Here is a 17764-nt window from a genome sequence, read left to right as displayed (position 1 = left end):
TGTTTTTCCCCCAATAAAATTCAGTAAAAGGTGTGAAAAATTGGGATTGGAATCTGGAACTCTTAACTATTTCAGAGAGCTTTTTTATCAACAGGCTATTGTCATGTTTCCTTTATTCTCTCTTCTGTCATGTAAATACTTAATTATCTACTATAGGTTTCCCATTTTTAGGATGGGAAACTGTAGAGTCCCCATAGTACTTTCTGATCACCTTCTCTTTGTTAAAATGCAAATTTGAATTTCTGCTGACTGAGGAGGCTTTACAACTTAATATTATACTTCAGAGCAGCTGCTGCTACTACAATACTTTATGAAAATGTGAGCACCATGAATTCAGTCTCCTTGACTGGCTATTTAATTGAAAGTCACTGTGAGATGTGCTTTGTGTTAACACCGCTGTGTTTGGACAGACTATGAGATTGGATTCTTGGGGAGTTCTGTCACAGGGATGTCTGGTTACTGAATCACAAAGAGTTTTAGGGAAGAGACAATCTCCAATATGCTGAGTGGAGCTAAGATAACATCTGCAGGCACACTCAAGAATAGAGCCATAACCCTGTAACTTAATTTGAAAAATCAAGACTCTTTCAGACTTGGGAATAGAAGTTTGATCTTGCATGAAGTTGTGCTTTTATAACAATAATGTAGTGCCTTACTATGAGCAATATAAGTACTAATAGCAGATATATATTCCAATTATCATTTATAATTACCAGTTTTGCACTTTGGTCAGGCAGCTGTTTATAGTATGCCAATCAGTGTTGAACTTAACAATTCGTTAGGAATGTGGAAGATGTTACAAGGATTTACCCATGTCTGTTCCTGTCAATGCTGGTTAGGTAAGGTGTGAATCAACACGTACAGGTGACCAAGTCAGCCACCAAGCCACAGCAAAAATGCGGAGTAGATTTATTTAATTACCTTGTTCACAACTCAGAGTGGCAGAGACACACAGGGACACATGCTCTGCTGGGCTTAGCTCATCCTAGTGGGCAGCAGGAGGGTCTCTGCCTGCCTCAATGCTACAAAAGGCTTTGTTCATGTCTGTGAGAGTGTGTTACATCTCCACAGGAACTACACTTAAAACAGGCAGAGGATAAACCACACTAGGCATAATAAATGGACACATTTTTTTCCCACACTGACATCTTTAGCAATCCCAGATGCAAGGTCACTTTGAGCAAAATTATTATTCCCTCCTCCTCACCAACTCTTGTGGTTTTAACCTTTTCCTTCCAACAGGTAGTGATTTCCTGTTTCCTTCCAACTGTTTCCTTCCAACAGTGGTGAGCATTCCTTGAATACCAGCCAAGCTCAGAAAACAGACCAGGTTCCTGAGTGGTTCACTAACAAGGCATTAAGGGCAACTTTCTCATGAGTAAATAATAAATGTAGATTTCTGACAACAAGAATTTTCTGTCGGTGTGATTCTTTAACTTTCCATTTATTACATTTTCATTTTAATAAGTGTCTGTTCCCAATGATGTTATGACTTAATAGTGAATGACTAACAGCATACATGTATCACTCATAACAAGCTAGGCATTCTTTTCTCATGGAATGAGTAAATTTTATTCTCAAACTAAATATGTGAGATTGCCAGCCTAGCCACAACCCTTCTCTTTACGCAATCGCAGTTACAGGTCTGCCATCCCGTGTATGAAATTCACATTGTTAACAAATTTCAATATTTGTAATGATGTTCTGGCAATGTTAGCAGCGCCTGTCCACAGGAGAACCATTTAAGAGATATCACTGAAATCTCAGTAATTAATTAATGATCAGTAAATCTTTCTTAAATCCAAGAATGTTTACTTCAGCCTTACTTAACAGGGTCATGGAAACATGTGTTCAGAAATGATGCTTCAGGGTGAGCTATCTGGTAAAGCAGTGTTACAGCCAGAAAGTGGATGTACTGCACACTGATTTAGGTGAGAGATTGTATCTGCCATCTGTGTTAATCATATGGCCAAGCACATGAAATTTATGTTTCAGGATATTTTATAACTGAAACAGCTACATTCATTCATTCTTATTGCAGGGAATAAGTGGGAATTGTTTTGTTTTCTTCAGCAATCTGAGTACATATTTTCCTGAATCCTGACTGCCTTAAACTCTAATCTTGTATGAAGAGTCTTTAAAAACTTCTAGAAAAATTATGCTTCTAGCTAACTCCAACAAATTGCTGGACTTGCTTTTGTACTAGAGAAGAGAGTTAGGGTCATCTGGCAGGCCTGCAAAGAAATTATAAAATAAATTACTATTACTATGATGTATTTATCATCATGGCAAAAATTATATGTGAATGGACATAAAGGGTAATCAAAAGTAATTTTTTTTTATCTTGCTGACTGTTTACAATGCAAAAGCTCTTAATTATCTGCAACATCTAGGAAACAATATTTTCAGTGGATATGAACAGTATTCTCTACTTTAGCAGCTTTCAGTAACGCAAGGTAATTATAGATACCCTTGATTTTAAATGCTTAAAATTGGATATACTTTTAGTCGGGTATACTTTCATTTTCAAAGTTGATATAGTTGTGTTTTTTTAGCACATAACTCTGAGTATGACTCACTCGTGAGCAGATGCAGCCTGCAGCCAGTTGGTGGCTGAGCCTGCAGTTGTGCCACTGTAGGAGTACAATCCAAGAGCTCCAGATTTTGTGTGTTTGTCCCAGACATTCTTGTTCCTAGGAAACAATCCCAACCTCAGTTACAAGGGTTTTTTTTTTTTGGTTTTTTTTCAATCAAGCAGCCCAAACAAGCTCTAAATATAACTTGAATATAATCACCTAAACTGTCATTAAAGACTCATCTCAATCAGCAGAGCCTGCTAGCTGATTGTCACCTCAAACCTTGCAATTAACACAATGACTAGTATTTTTGACAAAATAGCAGAGTGCAACTTGATTATTAGTGCTGTCTCAGGAATGGTCTTTTCCAGTATTTATTACCATTAAAGCTGTCACTTCTGCATAACATATTAATTTATTCTAAGACTTCACAACAGATACCACTAAGTGGATATATGAAAAATGGGCTTAATCTGGCTTTTGGAGATTGAAGTAACAAAGTTCAAGTGCTTGAATTTTTTCATGTGCTTCATGTATTGGTATAACAATAAATTAAATGAAGCTAATCGATTCATCATGTGCGATGAATAAGGCTTTAAACTGAACTTGAAAGTAATGTGTTCTGGGCAACACCCAAACCTAGATTGTGCAGAGGAATGAGGAGGGAAAAAAAGTTGTTTGAATTGCAGTTGATAATTGTTATCAGGGGCTAAGTTCAGTAGTACCTACTGTATTACATTCAAACTAGCATTGCATCACCTGAGATTTTCTAAATGGAGTTTTAAGTTAGCAATTGTGCCACTTTTTTTGCTTGGGTTTTTTTTTTTTTTTTTTTTTCTGGGAGGCTTCTTATGTGCACTGTAGTTTCAGGGTTTTATTCACCCCACCTGACTTCCACCTCCTATTTTGCACCATAACTGCTTTTCTCCTTCTGTTTCAATCCATAACTAAATTATTCCTTTTCTAATTTATCAAAGCAAGTTGTAATTAGCAAAATATAAATAATTGAAACTTCTGTAGGTACTGTAATATCTGCATATCTGAATAGTTTTATAGCAAAAGTTTCTTCTGTGCTTATGTCTCGTTCTGCATTGCTGAGTCCAAACATGCTAAGTCAGGCTATAGAGGAATACTTTGTATGATTACACCTTGCTTTCATCACCTGATCTTTGCTAGTGTTGGGCTCCATGGGAATCCAAGAACCTTTAGTAGCCAATGTCAAGGCTACATGTTTAGTACATTTCCCCTGCAAAAGGAAAACATACTTTCTGGTGTGTTTATGTAGGTTTTTTTGACTTACTCCTTTTCAGTGGTTCCATATCCCACAAAGATATAAAAGTTTCAAAGGTAACTTTCTGAAACCTTCTGTCCTTATTGTGAACTTTTGTGTAACACTTGTACAAAGTACTGTTGGTACTTTCAGCATCTGATGCTGGCTTAAATTACTTATAGTAATCCTGAGTAATTTATGGGAAAAGAATGGGTTATGATAATATTAGATATATTTGTTCTGGTCTACTGGGAGTCAGTTCAAGTTTTTAAGAAGCGCATTTGCTGAAAGACTGCTTTTATAGAAGTACTTTTATTTTGCATTTGTAAAGCCTTCTCCTATTAGATGACTTTAGATTGATTAAAAATAAGTACATTCTATTTTTCTAGCGAAGATGAAGTATAACATGAGACATTGCATGGTTTTCTAGCATTGAAATACTAAGTGATCACTGAACCATGGAAAGAAGCTGAGAAGTGGCAGATACACTTTAACTAACAAGCTATCAGAGAAGCAAAGCATAAATTATATATTCTATGTGTACAATAAGATAAAGAGAAAAGTGCATTGTTTTTCTAATTTCTTGTTCATACAAATGGATTTTAAGCTTGTGTATTCTAGTGTTGAGTACATTTTTTACTTTTATCATCTCCAAGGCCAAGTCTTTACTTAAAGTATTTCTCAGTTACAATCAAAGCAAGTTACATTGTTATATTCAAGACCACTTCATGTTTAAGTATCATCCTTGAGAAATTTCCCAACAGCCCACCATCTTTGCCTGGAGTCGAACTTTGGTTAAATCTATTTTTCATTTCCAAAGGGTCAGCAGTATAGCTATAGTAATGAGCTCAACTCTTCTAATACAAAATTGCTCTTCAAATGTAGTCTAGATTTAAAATTCAACTTTAGATTTTAGCTTCTGTTTACATCTTGTAACTTGTTCTTCTAAAGAGATTTCAGAATTTTCATTTGTATGTTTAAGATCATTCTGAAGTTCTAGAACATATTTAATAAATTAATAAGTGCTTGAATTTTAATTTAACTTCTTTCATTTTTATTATAACTTTTGGGATTTTGCTGGTATAGAATTATTTGGAGTTTGAGAAATGTAGTCTGAATTATTTTAATGAGATGTTATACATTGTTTCTTTCTCTAGTTGTTCCGAATGGATATTGCCTTAGGTTTGAAATAATGTTAGCCACTGTTATGCTTTTCAAACGTCAACTAGCTGGAGCAAATGCACCTTGCAAATACTACTTAACTAGGTGGGGTAACAAAGCTGGTGATACCTGTGTGGTGCTGCACTGTTTTTTGAATAAAGCTTAAAAAGCATTTGCCAGTTTTCCCCATTTCAGGTGGTCTTTTCCTTTTCCATAATGCAGTGTCCTAGTCTCTAACAAATTATGAAGGATTTTTCGCACATCAAATCATTACTGTCAGTGTCGTCACGATGCCTGTGATAAAATAAGAGAAGTTGTGTTTAAAGAAAATAGCCAGAAATTCTTGTATTTTCTATAGAAGGGTAGGGTAGATACTATCTAATCCTTTCTAGATTTAAGGCTATGTGAATAAATAAATACCACTGAGGACTATGTGATGCTCCAGCATCTCCAGCAAGGCCCACTTTGAGTACTGTGTCTTTAGAGCTGTCTGGGATCTGCCTGAAGAACAGACCAGTCAGCAGCACTTATACATAGGTTATTTTATAGTCTAGTGAAATCTGTGGTTGGATTTACTCATAACCTGAGATTAAAGCCTGTTTAATCTGAGCACAGAGCAGTTGGATTGCAGTTAAATTGTTGGATGATGTAAAACACAGATGGAGATAATACAGGTTGGAGTGAAAGACCACACAGATGTTTGGTGTCTGACTTAGATTTCAGCTCCATATGTAGCTGAACCAGTCAAATGTGCCTTCTTCCAAAACAGAGGAACTCTTGCTTCACTATTCTCTTTGGTGTTCCTAACTACACAATTTCATCCCATCTTTAAGTCAGGCTCTGCTGCTCTGTGTCTTCTGAGAGGTCTCTCTTTACTCTGCAATCTCTCTGTTAAGAAGGTTCACCTAAAACCTTAGTATTAAAAGATGAGTAGTGTTAGCACCTTTTCACAGTATGATCATATCACATGACTAATAGCTGAAAGACAGTTATGTTGTTTGAAATTGATTTTATAATAAAAAATTATAAAGCATACAAACTCTGCAGGAACCTGCACTTTCTACAGCAATGGCAATTCAATAAGTTAAATCAATTCAGTTAAATAAACTGAATCACTAACTGTGTTTAGACAATACCGTGTACACTCTGAATTCTGCTCATCCATAAGTGTGCTTGATGCATTTTTAATAAGCTTTGATATGAAAAACAATTTGTTGGGTTCTCTCCTTAGATTGGATTTATTTTGTTGTTCCACTAAGATAAATTATAGCACATTTCCACACTTTTCTAAATTAATTTTGAATGTATGTTTTGAATATTCAAGTAAAAATTTGACATAATAAACAACCTTTCAGGCATCACAGAAATAAAAAACAGACGTGCAGAATATTAAGTTACACTAGATGCTGAACTCTGCCTGCCATCAGCAAGTTGAACTGCAGAAAGTGCAGAAGGGTACAAGAAAGACTGAAAAGAATTTTAAATCTTCTAGAGATGTTGCTGTGAAGTCTGCTAGAGACTTTACAATACCTTTTGATTTCATGTGAAAGATGCTTAGCCCCTAATGATCAACATTCATACAGATGTTAAAGATGACATCTTCTGCTTCTTTGAAAGTCCCTTTCCACCATAAAGCTAAAAGACTCTTACTTATGTTTTCCATTCCAGAAAAACAAACACCTTTTTACAGAGGAAGGTGGATATACAATAATTGTATAACTGTAAACGTCTGTGGTCACTGCTGTGACACAGTCGTGTCCTAAAACTTGAGTGCATATTTTCAGTGTAAATTTAGTTGTCCCTCAGTGAATTAATAAGTAGTGTTCTATTAATCTATTTGCTGAATTCGCAGTGACATCAAATGGCATGTATAGACTAAGAAAAATGCCTGTCTGTAACAAATAGCTGGTTAAAAAAGTACTTTAAAGAAGAGTATAAAGGCATTAAACCAGACATAAAATCTGTTGATTCTAAACGAATGGCACAAATTAGAAAATAAACATTAATTTCAATCTGAAGGATATACTCTGCCTAAACTTACTTAAACTGTAATAGTAATGAAAGTGCTACCAGTAAAGCATAAACTGGTCATGGCATATGACATTAGTATTTACTAAATTGGAAATTTTTACTCCATAATTTGTGTGACCTTGATTTAATCCTCTAAAAACTCTTTTGCACAGCATCTCAGCTGAGTTCACGGGCTTTTTGGGGTTAGTTTTGTGGTATATAAAACCAGAAAAACATGTTTTCAGCTTAAGGTGAAAGACAGGTTTCTATTATGAGTCATGCTATCACATTGTAGTAGTAATGTCTAAAAAAGCTTTCTAAAAGTTGTACACAAGAGTACTTAGAAGTCAGCTTTACTGGAAATCTCCTTTTTATTACAGAACTGTCATCACCACCTCGTTTCAGAAATCATCCAGTCAAAGGAGCTTATGTGAGCCTGTCAGTCCTAACAGTCTCGTGTAGGCACTGGTAATAATCCCATTTCTCTTGGTTGTGTTTGGGTACAGGTCAAAGTAACAACACTGTGTCAGACCCCAAGGCTTTTAAAAAGGGCTGTATTTTTCTAAAAGCGATTTACATTTGCTTTCATTAGGAATATAAATTACAGAAAATCTTTGGGAAAGACAGTTCCCTCTTTTAACTTAGGTCATGTTGTTCTTTTTAGCCTTCACAGTTGATTGTGTGCTACACAAGCCATTAAAATGTGTAAGCCAGACACAAATCTTAAAGAAGTGCATTTCATCCCTTGCACTGTGATAGATGAATCAATGTGAAAAAATAAATACACATTTGTAAACTATTAGAACAAAAGCTGAAAATCAGGACTTTCATCTGGTTTTGCACCCTTGGTTGCAGCTTCTTTTTGAAAGATTGAGTGGGGATCTATCCAAGATAAGTTTTGCTGCCAGCTTTTTTTAGTCAAAACTTTGTATAACCAGCTATCAGATAGAGCTTGTTAAACAAGTTACAAAGTGCTGTCTTCTCCAAGTGAAACAGAAAAAAAATAAGCCAAAAGAATTTAAAAAGCAGTGTTGGCAAAAGCAGTAAGGTTTGCAGAGGCATTGAGTGAATTCATCTAGTGAATCTAGAGAATTCACTATCTCTTGTTTAGTTTCCTATTTCCTTTAAGTGTAAACGTGAGATTCCTTCACATGCTAGTTCACTGTGATAAACTCAGGGTGTCCTTGCCCTTTGTGATTTCCCTGTCTGCCTTTTCTCACCTTGTGACATTATACAACTAGCATAATTAGCAAAATTAGGCTGATACAAATACACCACCCCTTCAAAACATTAAAAAAAAACCCGAACCAATATACAGTATGTTCAAGAAATACAAGAACAGAAAAGGTAAAATGATTGCAGTAGCTAATAAAAGCAGTTCATCCTTTAAAACTTGTATGCATTTTATGCAAACAGATACTAATTTCATGTCTGGATATTAAGCTAAAAAAAAAAAGCTATGAAGAGCCCAACTGGTATTTTTCATGTGTTAATTTGAAAAAGTCATTTAACTTCCAGCTTCAGAGAAATCTTAACATTTGTAGAAGGCAAGTAATCAAAAATGGCTGCATTTCTTCTTAATTTTTCAAGTTTAACTGAACTACCGAAGATTTATCCCTGTGCAAGACATCCAAAAGCATGTACAATTTAAAAATAATCAAACATTTTATCATCGTAATGAATTGTACAAATACAAGTGAGGAACCTCTTAGATAGCAATTTTAAAGATTTAGATGTATAAGCACAAGCTAGCAGCAACATATCATTGTAACAAGAAGCATCACAGAGAAAGATGGCAATGAAAAAAAATCAGTCTTCACCATGTGAAGTAGCTTGTTTTGTTCTCAGGTGGAGTTCTGTATGTCATGAAAGAGATATATTATTTGGAAAGAGGCCATTGAGCAACATAAAGATTATGGTTTCTACAATCTGATTAAAAAAGATTTCCTTGATGTAAGGAAAGTTTTAAAAGATTTCAAAGGTATCAAAGGCTACTGAAAAGAGGAAGAAAAAAAGCCTCTGAATTTGTGCTGCTTAGGAAGAGAATTAAACAGTTTCATTTGCACCATGGAATGGAAGATTTAAATTAGACTGAAGTTACACAATTTTCTCAAGAAAATCAAGTAGTCCTTTCCCATTAAAAAAACAACAAACACAAAACAAACTGAAGCATTTGCATATACCAAAAAAACATTTACAAGGTGCTTTTAAATCTGCTTCATCCCAAATATTTTGGTGGGAAGCAACACTATTTCCCATTATTTTCAATTAAAAACTGATGTGGATTGAATAATGTATAAAGCTATGGCCATTTCTTCATTAGTCTCATTTTCCGTGGTATCTATAGTACTCTGTCTAAACATTTGAAGAATTCTGTTCTGATTTACTGCATATGTGATAGCTTAGCATATTCTATTTACTTTGCCCCTTGCTTCAGCCAATAGTGGGAAGACCAACACACATTAACTCAGTTTTAACCACCTCAGAGGTATGATTTTATTATGCATTACGCATGGATTGGGGAAAAAATGTTCAGTAGCAACTACAATAAAACGTTAGGATGTGGATTTAGAATATATCATTTAGAAAACTGAAGAGTCGTGTTTTTTTAGGGCAGGTTTTTGCCTTCATTTTCCAATTCTAAGCAAGGTCAATCAACTATTGTAATACTTGAATTGAACACTCCATTGCTGTTTCATTTTAAGCTCTGAGTAAGCATGAAACAGTATTTAATAAAGTATATTCTTTTTATTCACTTTTGTTAAATACACGTTTATACTTAAACGTTTACCAATTTAAAACAACACATGAGAAAAGGGAACAGTGCAATTTTTTTATTAGAAATACAATATGTCACAATACGTTGCAAGCTAAATGTTTATTTCAAATTCATAGGCAGCATACAAGTAGTGTTTTATTTTTATAGGACTGTGTAAAAATACTTTCTAGATCTGTTCTTTACAATGGAGCTCTTTTACTAGTTAACTAGTGAACCGGGAAAAAGACAGAACAAAACAGAAATTACTACGAAAGTTGTGTGTACTTAAGACATCCTGAAGAACAGGTAACTGTAACATGAGCATCACGGCAGAATCTGCATACCTGGCCCATTTTCTGCCCATTGGAAGAAGCCACACTGTTTTTCCTTCTCAAGACGGCACACAAAAAAGTTCTTTCCATTATTGGGACCAATCTTCAACACAGTCCTCATAACACATCGCTTGCCATGGTTACAAAACGGAAAATCCATGTCAGCCCACTACCAAAAAAACAGGTTTCAGGCACATGTGATGGCTATAAATTCCATATTTTAAAATTGATAGCAGAAAGAGATCTAGAGGGGATGCCATAGAAAAAAATATTCCTAGTAATCAGGATAGTTTTATCTCTTTTGTGATCACTTCATAGATTTTTCTTTCACATCAATTGCAACGGCATGCATTTTGACTGGCATAAATTTAAATTATGTTAACACATAGTTTTCTTCAAATTTAGGCATTATAGTCATTCTATCTTGAGTCCATCTATTAACCACCTGATAGCAAGTGACTGTCAGGTGACTTACCAAGTCAAACTCTTCTCAGACACACACATTCACAGCAAGGAGCAGAGGTCACCAATTGCTGCTACAGTCATGTTAGGTATTAGTGCAGCAGTGGGAAGGTTTACAGATTACAGAATCATCATCCTAAGAGGCTGTCAGGATTTGGCCTAAGCAGAAACATGGCTGACAATTAGATCTAGTTTGCTATAGTCCTCCTTTGAGCAAGAGGCTGATCTGAACAACCTGGTCCCCTCAAACAAATATTTCTCCTATGCGTCTGTTTTACATCACAAAGAAGCAGATTAAGAGCATTTGCACAAGCAAGTGCCTTCTCAACAGCAAGAGAAGTAACTAAAACTGTAAGTTTATTACTATTATTATGCTCTTAGTTTCAATTCAGCATGCAAGAGTATTTAAAATTACATCAAACTTTAAATGGAATACATCTGTCCACAACTGACAGATCACTGGGGCAAGGAGGGTGCAGGAACAAGTGCTGATTATAAAACAGGTCCTGAAGTCTTATACTTACTTGAAAGTAGTCACACCGAGATTCCCTGGGTAGAGAGCAGGAATAAAACTGCCTTCCCTTGTTTTCTCCATCCTTTCTCACAACTCTGAGGCTGCAGAGACGGCTGTGTTTACTGCAGCGAGGATGGCCCATGCTTGACATACGAGTATCATCTGTTGCATTGGTTTGAGGTGCGCTGCAAGGACAAGTTACAAAATGACTCCTGGGTAATTTTAAAGGGATTATTAGCCAAAGAACTCTTCTACCATTACAATAGCTCACCCAATATACTTTTACACACAGTGGTAGACAAAGGACTTGCTCCTCTAATGCAGCTTTATTGCACCTTTAAAGTTGAATGATTGCGAGTAGTGAATACAAAAGACTAAGTGCTTTTCTTGAGGTATTATGTTTTCCCCACCATATTTTAAAGTATTTTTAAGTACTCAAATTTATCTATGAAACAAAATAAATATTACCACTGATATTATACTGCTCACCTCAAATTCTAGCATGTTTTAAAACAGTATTCTGCTCTCAAAGGGAAAAAATCCAACACCAAGTAATTCCTCCAGGCTGAATGCATTTGTGTGCTTCACAGAAAAGACTCCCACCCTCCTTACTAAAACGTTACAGTAATGCTCCAAATCATATTTAGACAAGAAGTAATCCAGCTGAGGGGATGGAACAGAATTCTCTGACTGGGTAAAATTTCTCCCTTTCTTCCTTGCGACTGAGATAATTTCTGACTATCTGAATGCAATACACAAGGTTTCATTTAAAAACAGTGACATGAATAAGATTAATACTCTGAAATGTATCTTTCTGATATATTTATAGAGCAGAAAAGCAGCGATGGAACCTTAGTGAAAAAAGAAAATATTAATTCATTCTGGTCAAGTTATCAACTTCAGAATTGTATGATCTCTTCTATGTCTGGAAGATTGCAGTCCTGCAGATACCAGCAGTTTTATTCCAACACCTCATTAAAACACAAGAAAATAAAAACAACCAACAACTTTTTTTTACAGTGTTTTTTAAACATTTCAGTTGATGACTTGCTACAACCACCTATTATCATGATTGATACTGTCTCATTTCTTGTTTGCACTCCTCTGTATTCTCAATTATCCTGCCTACAGCCTCAGTCCTCTACTGCCTCTACTGTCAGCATGAGGAGAAATGGTATTCATGCAGTTTAGCCTGGCTAGTCAGTGAAATAGTTTCAGAACTGTTGCTTCAACAATGCAAGAAGTAATTTCTGTATTTCAGAACAGACACATGACCAAGAATTTTGTAGCAAATCATCAATATTTCACATTCAGCCTGCATAATTTACCATTGTAAGTGACATCTACCTTGCACTCCCATTACTGTTGTGAATGTCTGCCCAACTTTTCCTTGACAGCCCTCCTCGATTCTCACATTTCTCTCAACTAGGCAATGGATGTGTCTGAACAGGGCCCTGTAAATATAACTTCAGACTGGGTACAGCATTGAAGAGATTATATATAGAATGGGGAGGAAGTTAAGAGTAAAAGCAGTGATGGGATGTTCATCAAGGTACCTGTTTAGTTTCCTATAATGGAAGAATGTTGAAAACTGGTAGTTGACAAATAACTTTAATTAGAATATATTCACCCAGCTGGCTTGCTTTTGTAATCTTTCACACGGACTTCAAGATCTCTCTAAGCAGACAGCAACTACAGTGCTAAGATCAGACAACTCCTTAGGACGAACTGTGCTTGACCTATTAAAGCTTGACTGTCCTATTCAGTGGGAATACCTCAACTATGAACAGCTGTTTAGCTAACCAGCAGTACTGGCCAAATGCCAAAATCAGGACTTTTCTAGTGACTGCCTAGGTCATTCCATGCTTTTGAAATATGAATTGTAGTTAGCCTAGAATATGTCACCCCCGTCAGAAATCCAAAGAAAACACTGTCTGAGACCAACAGCACAGCATTCAATTAATCTTTAAGGATAAAGTTGGTTTATGGGATTATAAAGACTCATTTTCATTTTAGCATACCTGATTGCTCTATTATAGGGGTGAATTGAAGGTATATGATCTGTTTTCTGTTTCTTCTGTACATGTTTGAAAGAGATGGATTGCTGAGAGGAGGACAAAGCCAGAGCAGTTACGTGTGTTGAGCAGTCCTTGTCTGCACTTCCCTGTGACTGGTAGGCATTGCTTTGAATCTGTTTAAAATTGCTTTTTGGAACAACACACTGAGCGTGTCCATCAGATACCTGGGTATCATTTCTCGAAACAGTTTTGTTACCAAGATCTGTTAAGACAAGAGTTGTAGTTCCAAATGCAGTTTTCCTATTGATTTTTATTTCTGTGCTCGGTTTTCTGAAATCATTACAAGGATACTTCATTAAGTTTGTGTTAAAGGCAGCAGAATCTTCAAAACTCTCCATCTTTGGAACTAAGGAAAAAAAATCTTAGTTATAATCCATCTGCATAGAATGATACATTGTATTTCTGATCTGTATTCATAACTCATCACATGGAGAATGAAAGACTAAATTTGTGCTACTCTCTCAAAACCTGTCACAAATTAAGAGTACAACATTTCTTACAATAAAAAAAACTCATGCACTTTTGGAGTCATGCAAAACATGTTTCAAGATAACATTACTATTGCTTGAAAAGGATCAGTTAATAGTACTATGTAAATGAAAGCTATTGGACAATTAACCATAAAAAAAATTGAATTTGGCCCTAACACAAGGACTGAAGTATTTGAATTTTTCAAAATAACCTTTTATAACCCCAGCAATGGGAGATCATAAAGTATGGTACCTCCAAGCAGCAATGCATTATCCATTTTTAAATTATTACTTTACTATTGACACAAAAAGGAATATTCAGATTTTGGGTTCTTCAGTGTTTGCAGGGATCCTGTTCTTTCCAAACTTTGTGTGCATCCAAACTTACTGTTAGAGGCTTTTCAGGAGAAAGCAGTTCAGACATTTGCTTTATTTCCTGGCATAAACAAGTTTCTTCACAGAATCAGAGCCCCTCCTAGTGGGCAATAATAATTTAAAAGAATGGGCATAATTTATTAGTGTCCATTTAATATACAAGGAGTCTGTAGGTAGTCCCTTTCCTAAGAAAAGGGTGAAAAGAACTTTATGTCATCCCTACGTGCAATCTTTTTAAGTAGCTGTGAAGCCATAGTGTTCAAGGACAGAGTCCTTCCTTTTCTACTATATCCAGTGAGTGCCCTCTATCTTCATTCAAAAAGGCAATTAAACAGAACAATGGGTAGAGACATCCACACACTCTCTCCAAAGGTATTCTCACTCAGAAACAAAAGAAGGATCTCTATGGTTTACTCAGAACATTGCTTGTTTCCAGGCTCCTTCGTTTTGCCACTACTGCACAGTGAAACATACTGGTTTCAGTGCATTCAGACTTTTAAGAAAGAATTGTAGCTCAGCCTTGTACTTAGCAAAGGAGCATGGAAATTTCAATGTAATGGAAAATAATTATCTGTCTACAAACTGAATTATTTCGGCTGTAGGGCCGGCAGCTAATTTTACATACCAAGCATTCTGTCCTCAAAAATACAACCATTTCTGTTGACAGTAGTTAATTTTAAAAACAACATAAAAGACAGTCACTAAACAAAGTGAGAAGGAAAACAACCTTAAGGATTGAATAAAGAGAGGTAAGCAAACCCATATTTGAAAAAAAACCTCTCAAATATCACTTCTATGATGCAAAAGTAAGTTACGTTTTAAAAAAGATTTTTCTGACAATATTCCATCAAGTCTAACACATCTTCAAATTCCAGGCCCGTTTTCAGTAATTGCATATAACTAAACAAGTAAAACTTGGAAGTACTTGGAAAAGAAACAAGGTTTTGTTTCAAAGCTGAAAGCATTTGTGCACATGGCACAATATATTATAAAGCCCAGCTACAGGATTAATTTCAGGATAGATGATGGTTTGCAAATCTTACTCTGTAAACAGATAAAAATTTTCAGGTTTCTGGTGCTGATTTTGCAGAAGAATTACTCAAGGTTAGCCTATGTTGGCAACAACTGTCATGTAAGACACCAAGATATGCTTTTAGTGATTCCTGACCTGAGAAAATGGACTATAGCTACTGCAAAATAAGGGTTTTCCACACATTTGTTTCATTCATAAAATGATTATGCAATGATGCAACATTTCATGTAGATAGAGGCATTAAAAGCTCCAGCAAGAGACAAACCACAAATGTAGGCAAGAAGTCCAGAATCATTTTTACGCTGAACTTGGAGGGAAAAAACCTAACCCCTGAGAAAACTGACATCCTTTTAGAAAAGGATTCTGGCTTTGTTCACATAAAAGAATGACAGGTAATTTTCTGACTCTTGATGATTTCTAATTCAGACTTATGCTGCAAATTTTGAATGAATTTAAGGAGAGTTGAAAGAATGGTGATTTTTCTCACTCCTTGCCCCCAGTAAAAACAAAGGGTCACTGAAGACATTTATCTACAGAATCCCACCTCCACACCAGGTTGGAAGATGACACTTTTGGGATTTAGGGTAAGACAGTTTCTTCAAAATCTGACTTCAAGTTAGCTAGTTATATAAATACGATCCACAATGAGACACTTCTACCTAAAAACTACATCAAAACCACAGTCCTCCCCCCCCTTCGCGATACAGATGCCAGAAAACCCTTCAGTACCTTCAGGTCTTGAAGTCAAACAGGCATCACAAATTTCAGCAGAAGGCTTGTTTATTAGGGTGCAGCGCATACACGTCCACTCCTCTTCATATTTCTGAGCTACATGTTCATTAGAACATGACCCCCTGCCATATGCCCAGCCAATTAGGCTATTCCTAGCTGGCAGTTTGCTGTGAAATAAAAGAATGATGTTAGTGTTTTGTGGCATTCCTTCTACAAATTGCCTTACACCACTCTGTGCAGGGAGGCATGGGGCTAGAGAACAAGCAGTACACAGTGTTATGCCTCCTAATCAGAGTTTGGACAGCATGTCACCGTTCAAGTTGGATTTTTCTTTTCTTTACCTCAAGGGCAAATCTTTCCAGATGCTGCAGAAGTAATTCAAATAAAAATATTTAAACAAGAAATTGACAGAAAGTTAATTATTAACTGATGTACTCTCCAGCACAATGCCCCAGCCTCTCAGACTCCCTACCATTTTCAAGTACTGCAGCAAGAAACTTGGCGAGAAAGGCAGACAGTTTCAGGGCTTTTCCCCCATCCCTTGTAGAGAACATTAGCTAACAAATGCATTACTGGATGAAGAACTGTTTAAAAGGTGAACTGCAGAAAATCACACAGTCTAACAAATAATTTTTTTTTGTTCTCATTTAAATGCTACCCATAAGTCCTCTTTGTTATCATAACAGCCAAAAGCACTGAAAGCCTTAAAAGTTAGAAAGTCTCTTGTGTGTCACCATTTGCTGGAAAGCCTTTAAACATGTAGGAACCTGCTCAGAATTAAGGAACCTAGCTGTGACTTGTGAGCCAAAGCTATACTCCAGACACCACTAAAGATCTTGTTTTATTTATTTTCCTGTAAATTATAATACCTCCTATGTTGATACACTGATTTAGAATTATAGTTACTCCTTTACAGTCACTAAGTGTTACCAGGAACTACTCTTGTCATAATATCCCAACACTGACAGCATGTTAAATGTAACTTGAACTTAGCTGTTCAGTAAGTTATGTATGTAAATTTTTAAGTACTATGATATCAAACAACTTATGATTGATAAGCTGTCAAGCATTTTTCTTCATAGTTTTTGCAGAATTGTGCAGTTTTTGGAAACTTTTATTAATCCTAAGAATTTAAGCACTTCAATTAATAATGCAAATGCTGTAGTTGTGATAGGTCAAGGAGTGTCACAACAATTCCCATTTTCCATAATGATCACTCTCTGTAACAGGCTAGACTCCTAAGACAAGGGAGAGATATCCACTAACTACCACATCTTCCACAACAGGAAAATTAAGGAGGATAATGAGAACTGCCGACACACCAAAGAGTCTATGCTGTTAAGAGGTAGAACAGACATTACAGCAGCATTCACCAAAATACTGTGGCTAGATAACAAAACAGCTGAACTGTAAGTACTAAAATGAGTATTTTCACATTATTACATCAGTTGTTCTACTCAGCTATCAAAAATGCTAGACTGAATAGATTCAGTGTGTCATGTTTTGGAGTTTAATTCCATGTTGTTCCGCTGGTTCATTTGTCCTGTCATTACCTGCCACACCCTTTCCCATTTTATGAAATATGTGGGGGAAGGTCTATTTTTAAAATTCAAGGTACATTTGAATTTGACAGGCTTTTTTAAGTTTATTATGGGTATTTTCTTAAATTTTTCTGTTGAGCAAAATCATAAGCTACTTGACTTGACCCAAGAACCTCTGGGTTAAATTCTACCGTTTATTATCTGTAGCAAGTCAATCTGATCACATGGGGTCCTTCCAGTGTTCAAATGTGAAAAGCAAGAAATGGCAGATAAATTACTTGAGCTACACAAACTGTTACATGGTAACAGTTACTGCATAATTGAAATGAGAACAATAGAACACAAAGAACTGACCAATAGGACAAGGACAACACAAGAAACCTTTTTATTTTATAAAATAAACAGAAAGAATACCTTTTTATTTTATAGCTACCGCTACCATGTTTTTCACT

At 35.7% G+C, this 17764-nt stretch overlaps 1 protein-coding gene across 5 annotated transcripts in view; it reads right to left on the bottom strand.

The window, feature by feature from the left end:
- Window positions 1–1412: 1412 nt before the first annotated feature.
- NEIL3 (nei like DNA glycosylase 3) overlaps window positions 1413–17764 on the bottom strand; it is a 28478-nt gene continuing 12126 nt past the window's right edge. For 2 of the 5 annotated variants that reach the window (XM_085058718.1, XM_085058719.1), the window contains exons 7-11: window positions 15769–15938; window positions 13105–13507; window positions 11094–11268; window positions 10120–10276; window positions 2285–2693 (exon numbers count right to left, since the gene is read on the bottom strand). In XM_085058718.1, the coding sequence (XP_084914844.1) occupies window positions 2527–2693; window positions 10120–10276; window positions 11094–11268; window positions 13105–13507; window positions 15769–15938 (1072 nt within the window). In that variant the 3' untranslated portion in view covers window positions 2285–2526. Of the gene's footprint in view, window positions 2235–2282; window positions 2694–9745; window positions 10277–11093; window positions 11269–13104; window positions 13508–15768; window positions 15939–17764 lie in introns of those variants that run through there. The other 3 variants (XM_085058716.1, XM_085058715.1, XM_085058717.1) reach the window with 3 other exon arrangements.

Source organism: Lichenostomus cassidix, chromosome 4, assembly GCF_008360975.1.
Source record: "Lichenostomus cassidix isolate B80296 chromosome 4, HeHo_3.0, whole genome shotgun sequence".
NCBI classification, from domain to species: Eukaryota; Metazoa; Chordata; class Aves; order Passeriformes; family Meliphagidae; genus Lichenostomus; species Lichenostomus cassidix.
Note: the sequence above shows the minus strand (reverse complement) of the source record. Positions and strands in the feature narration are given on the sequence as shown.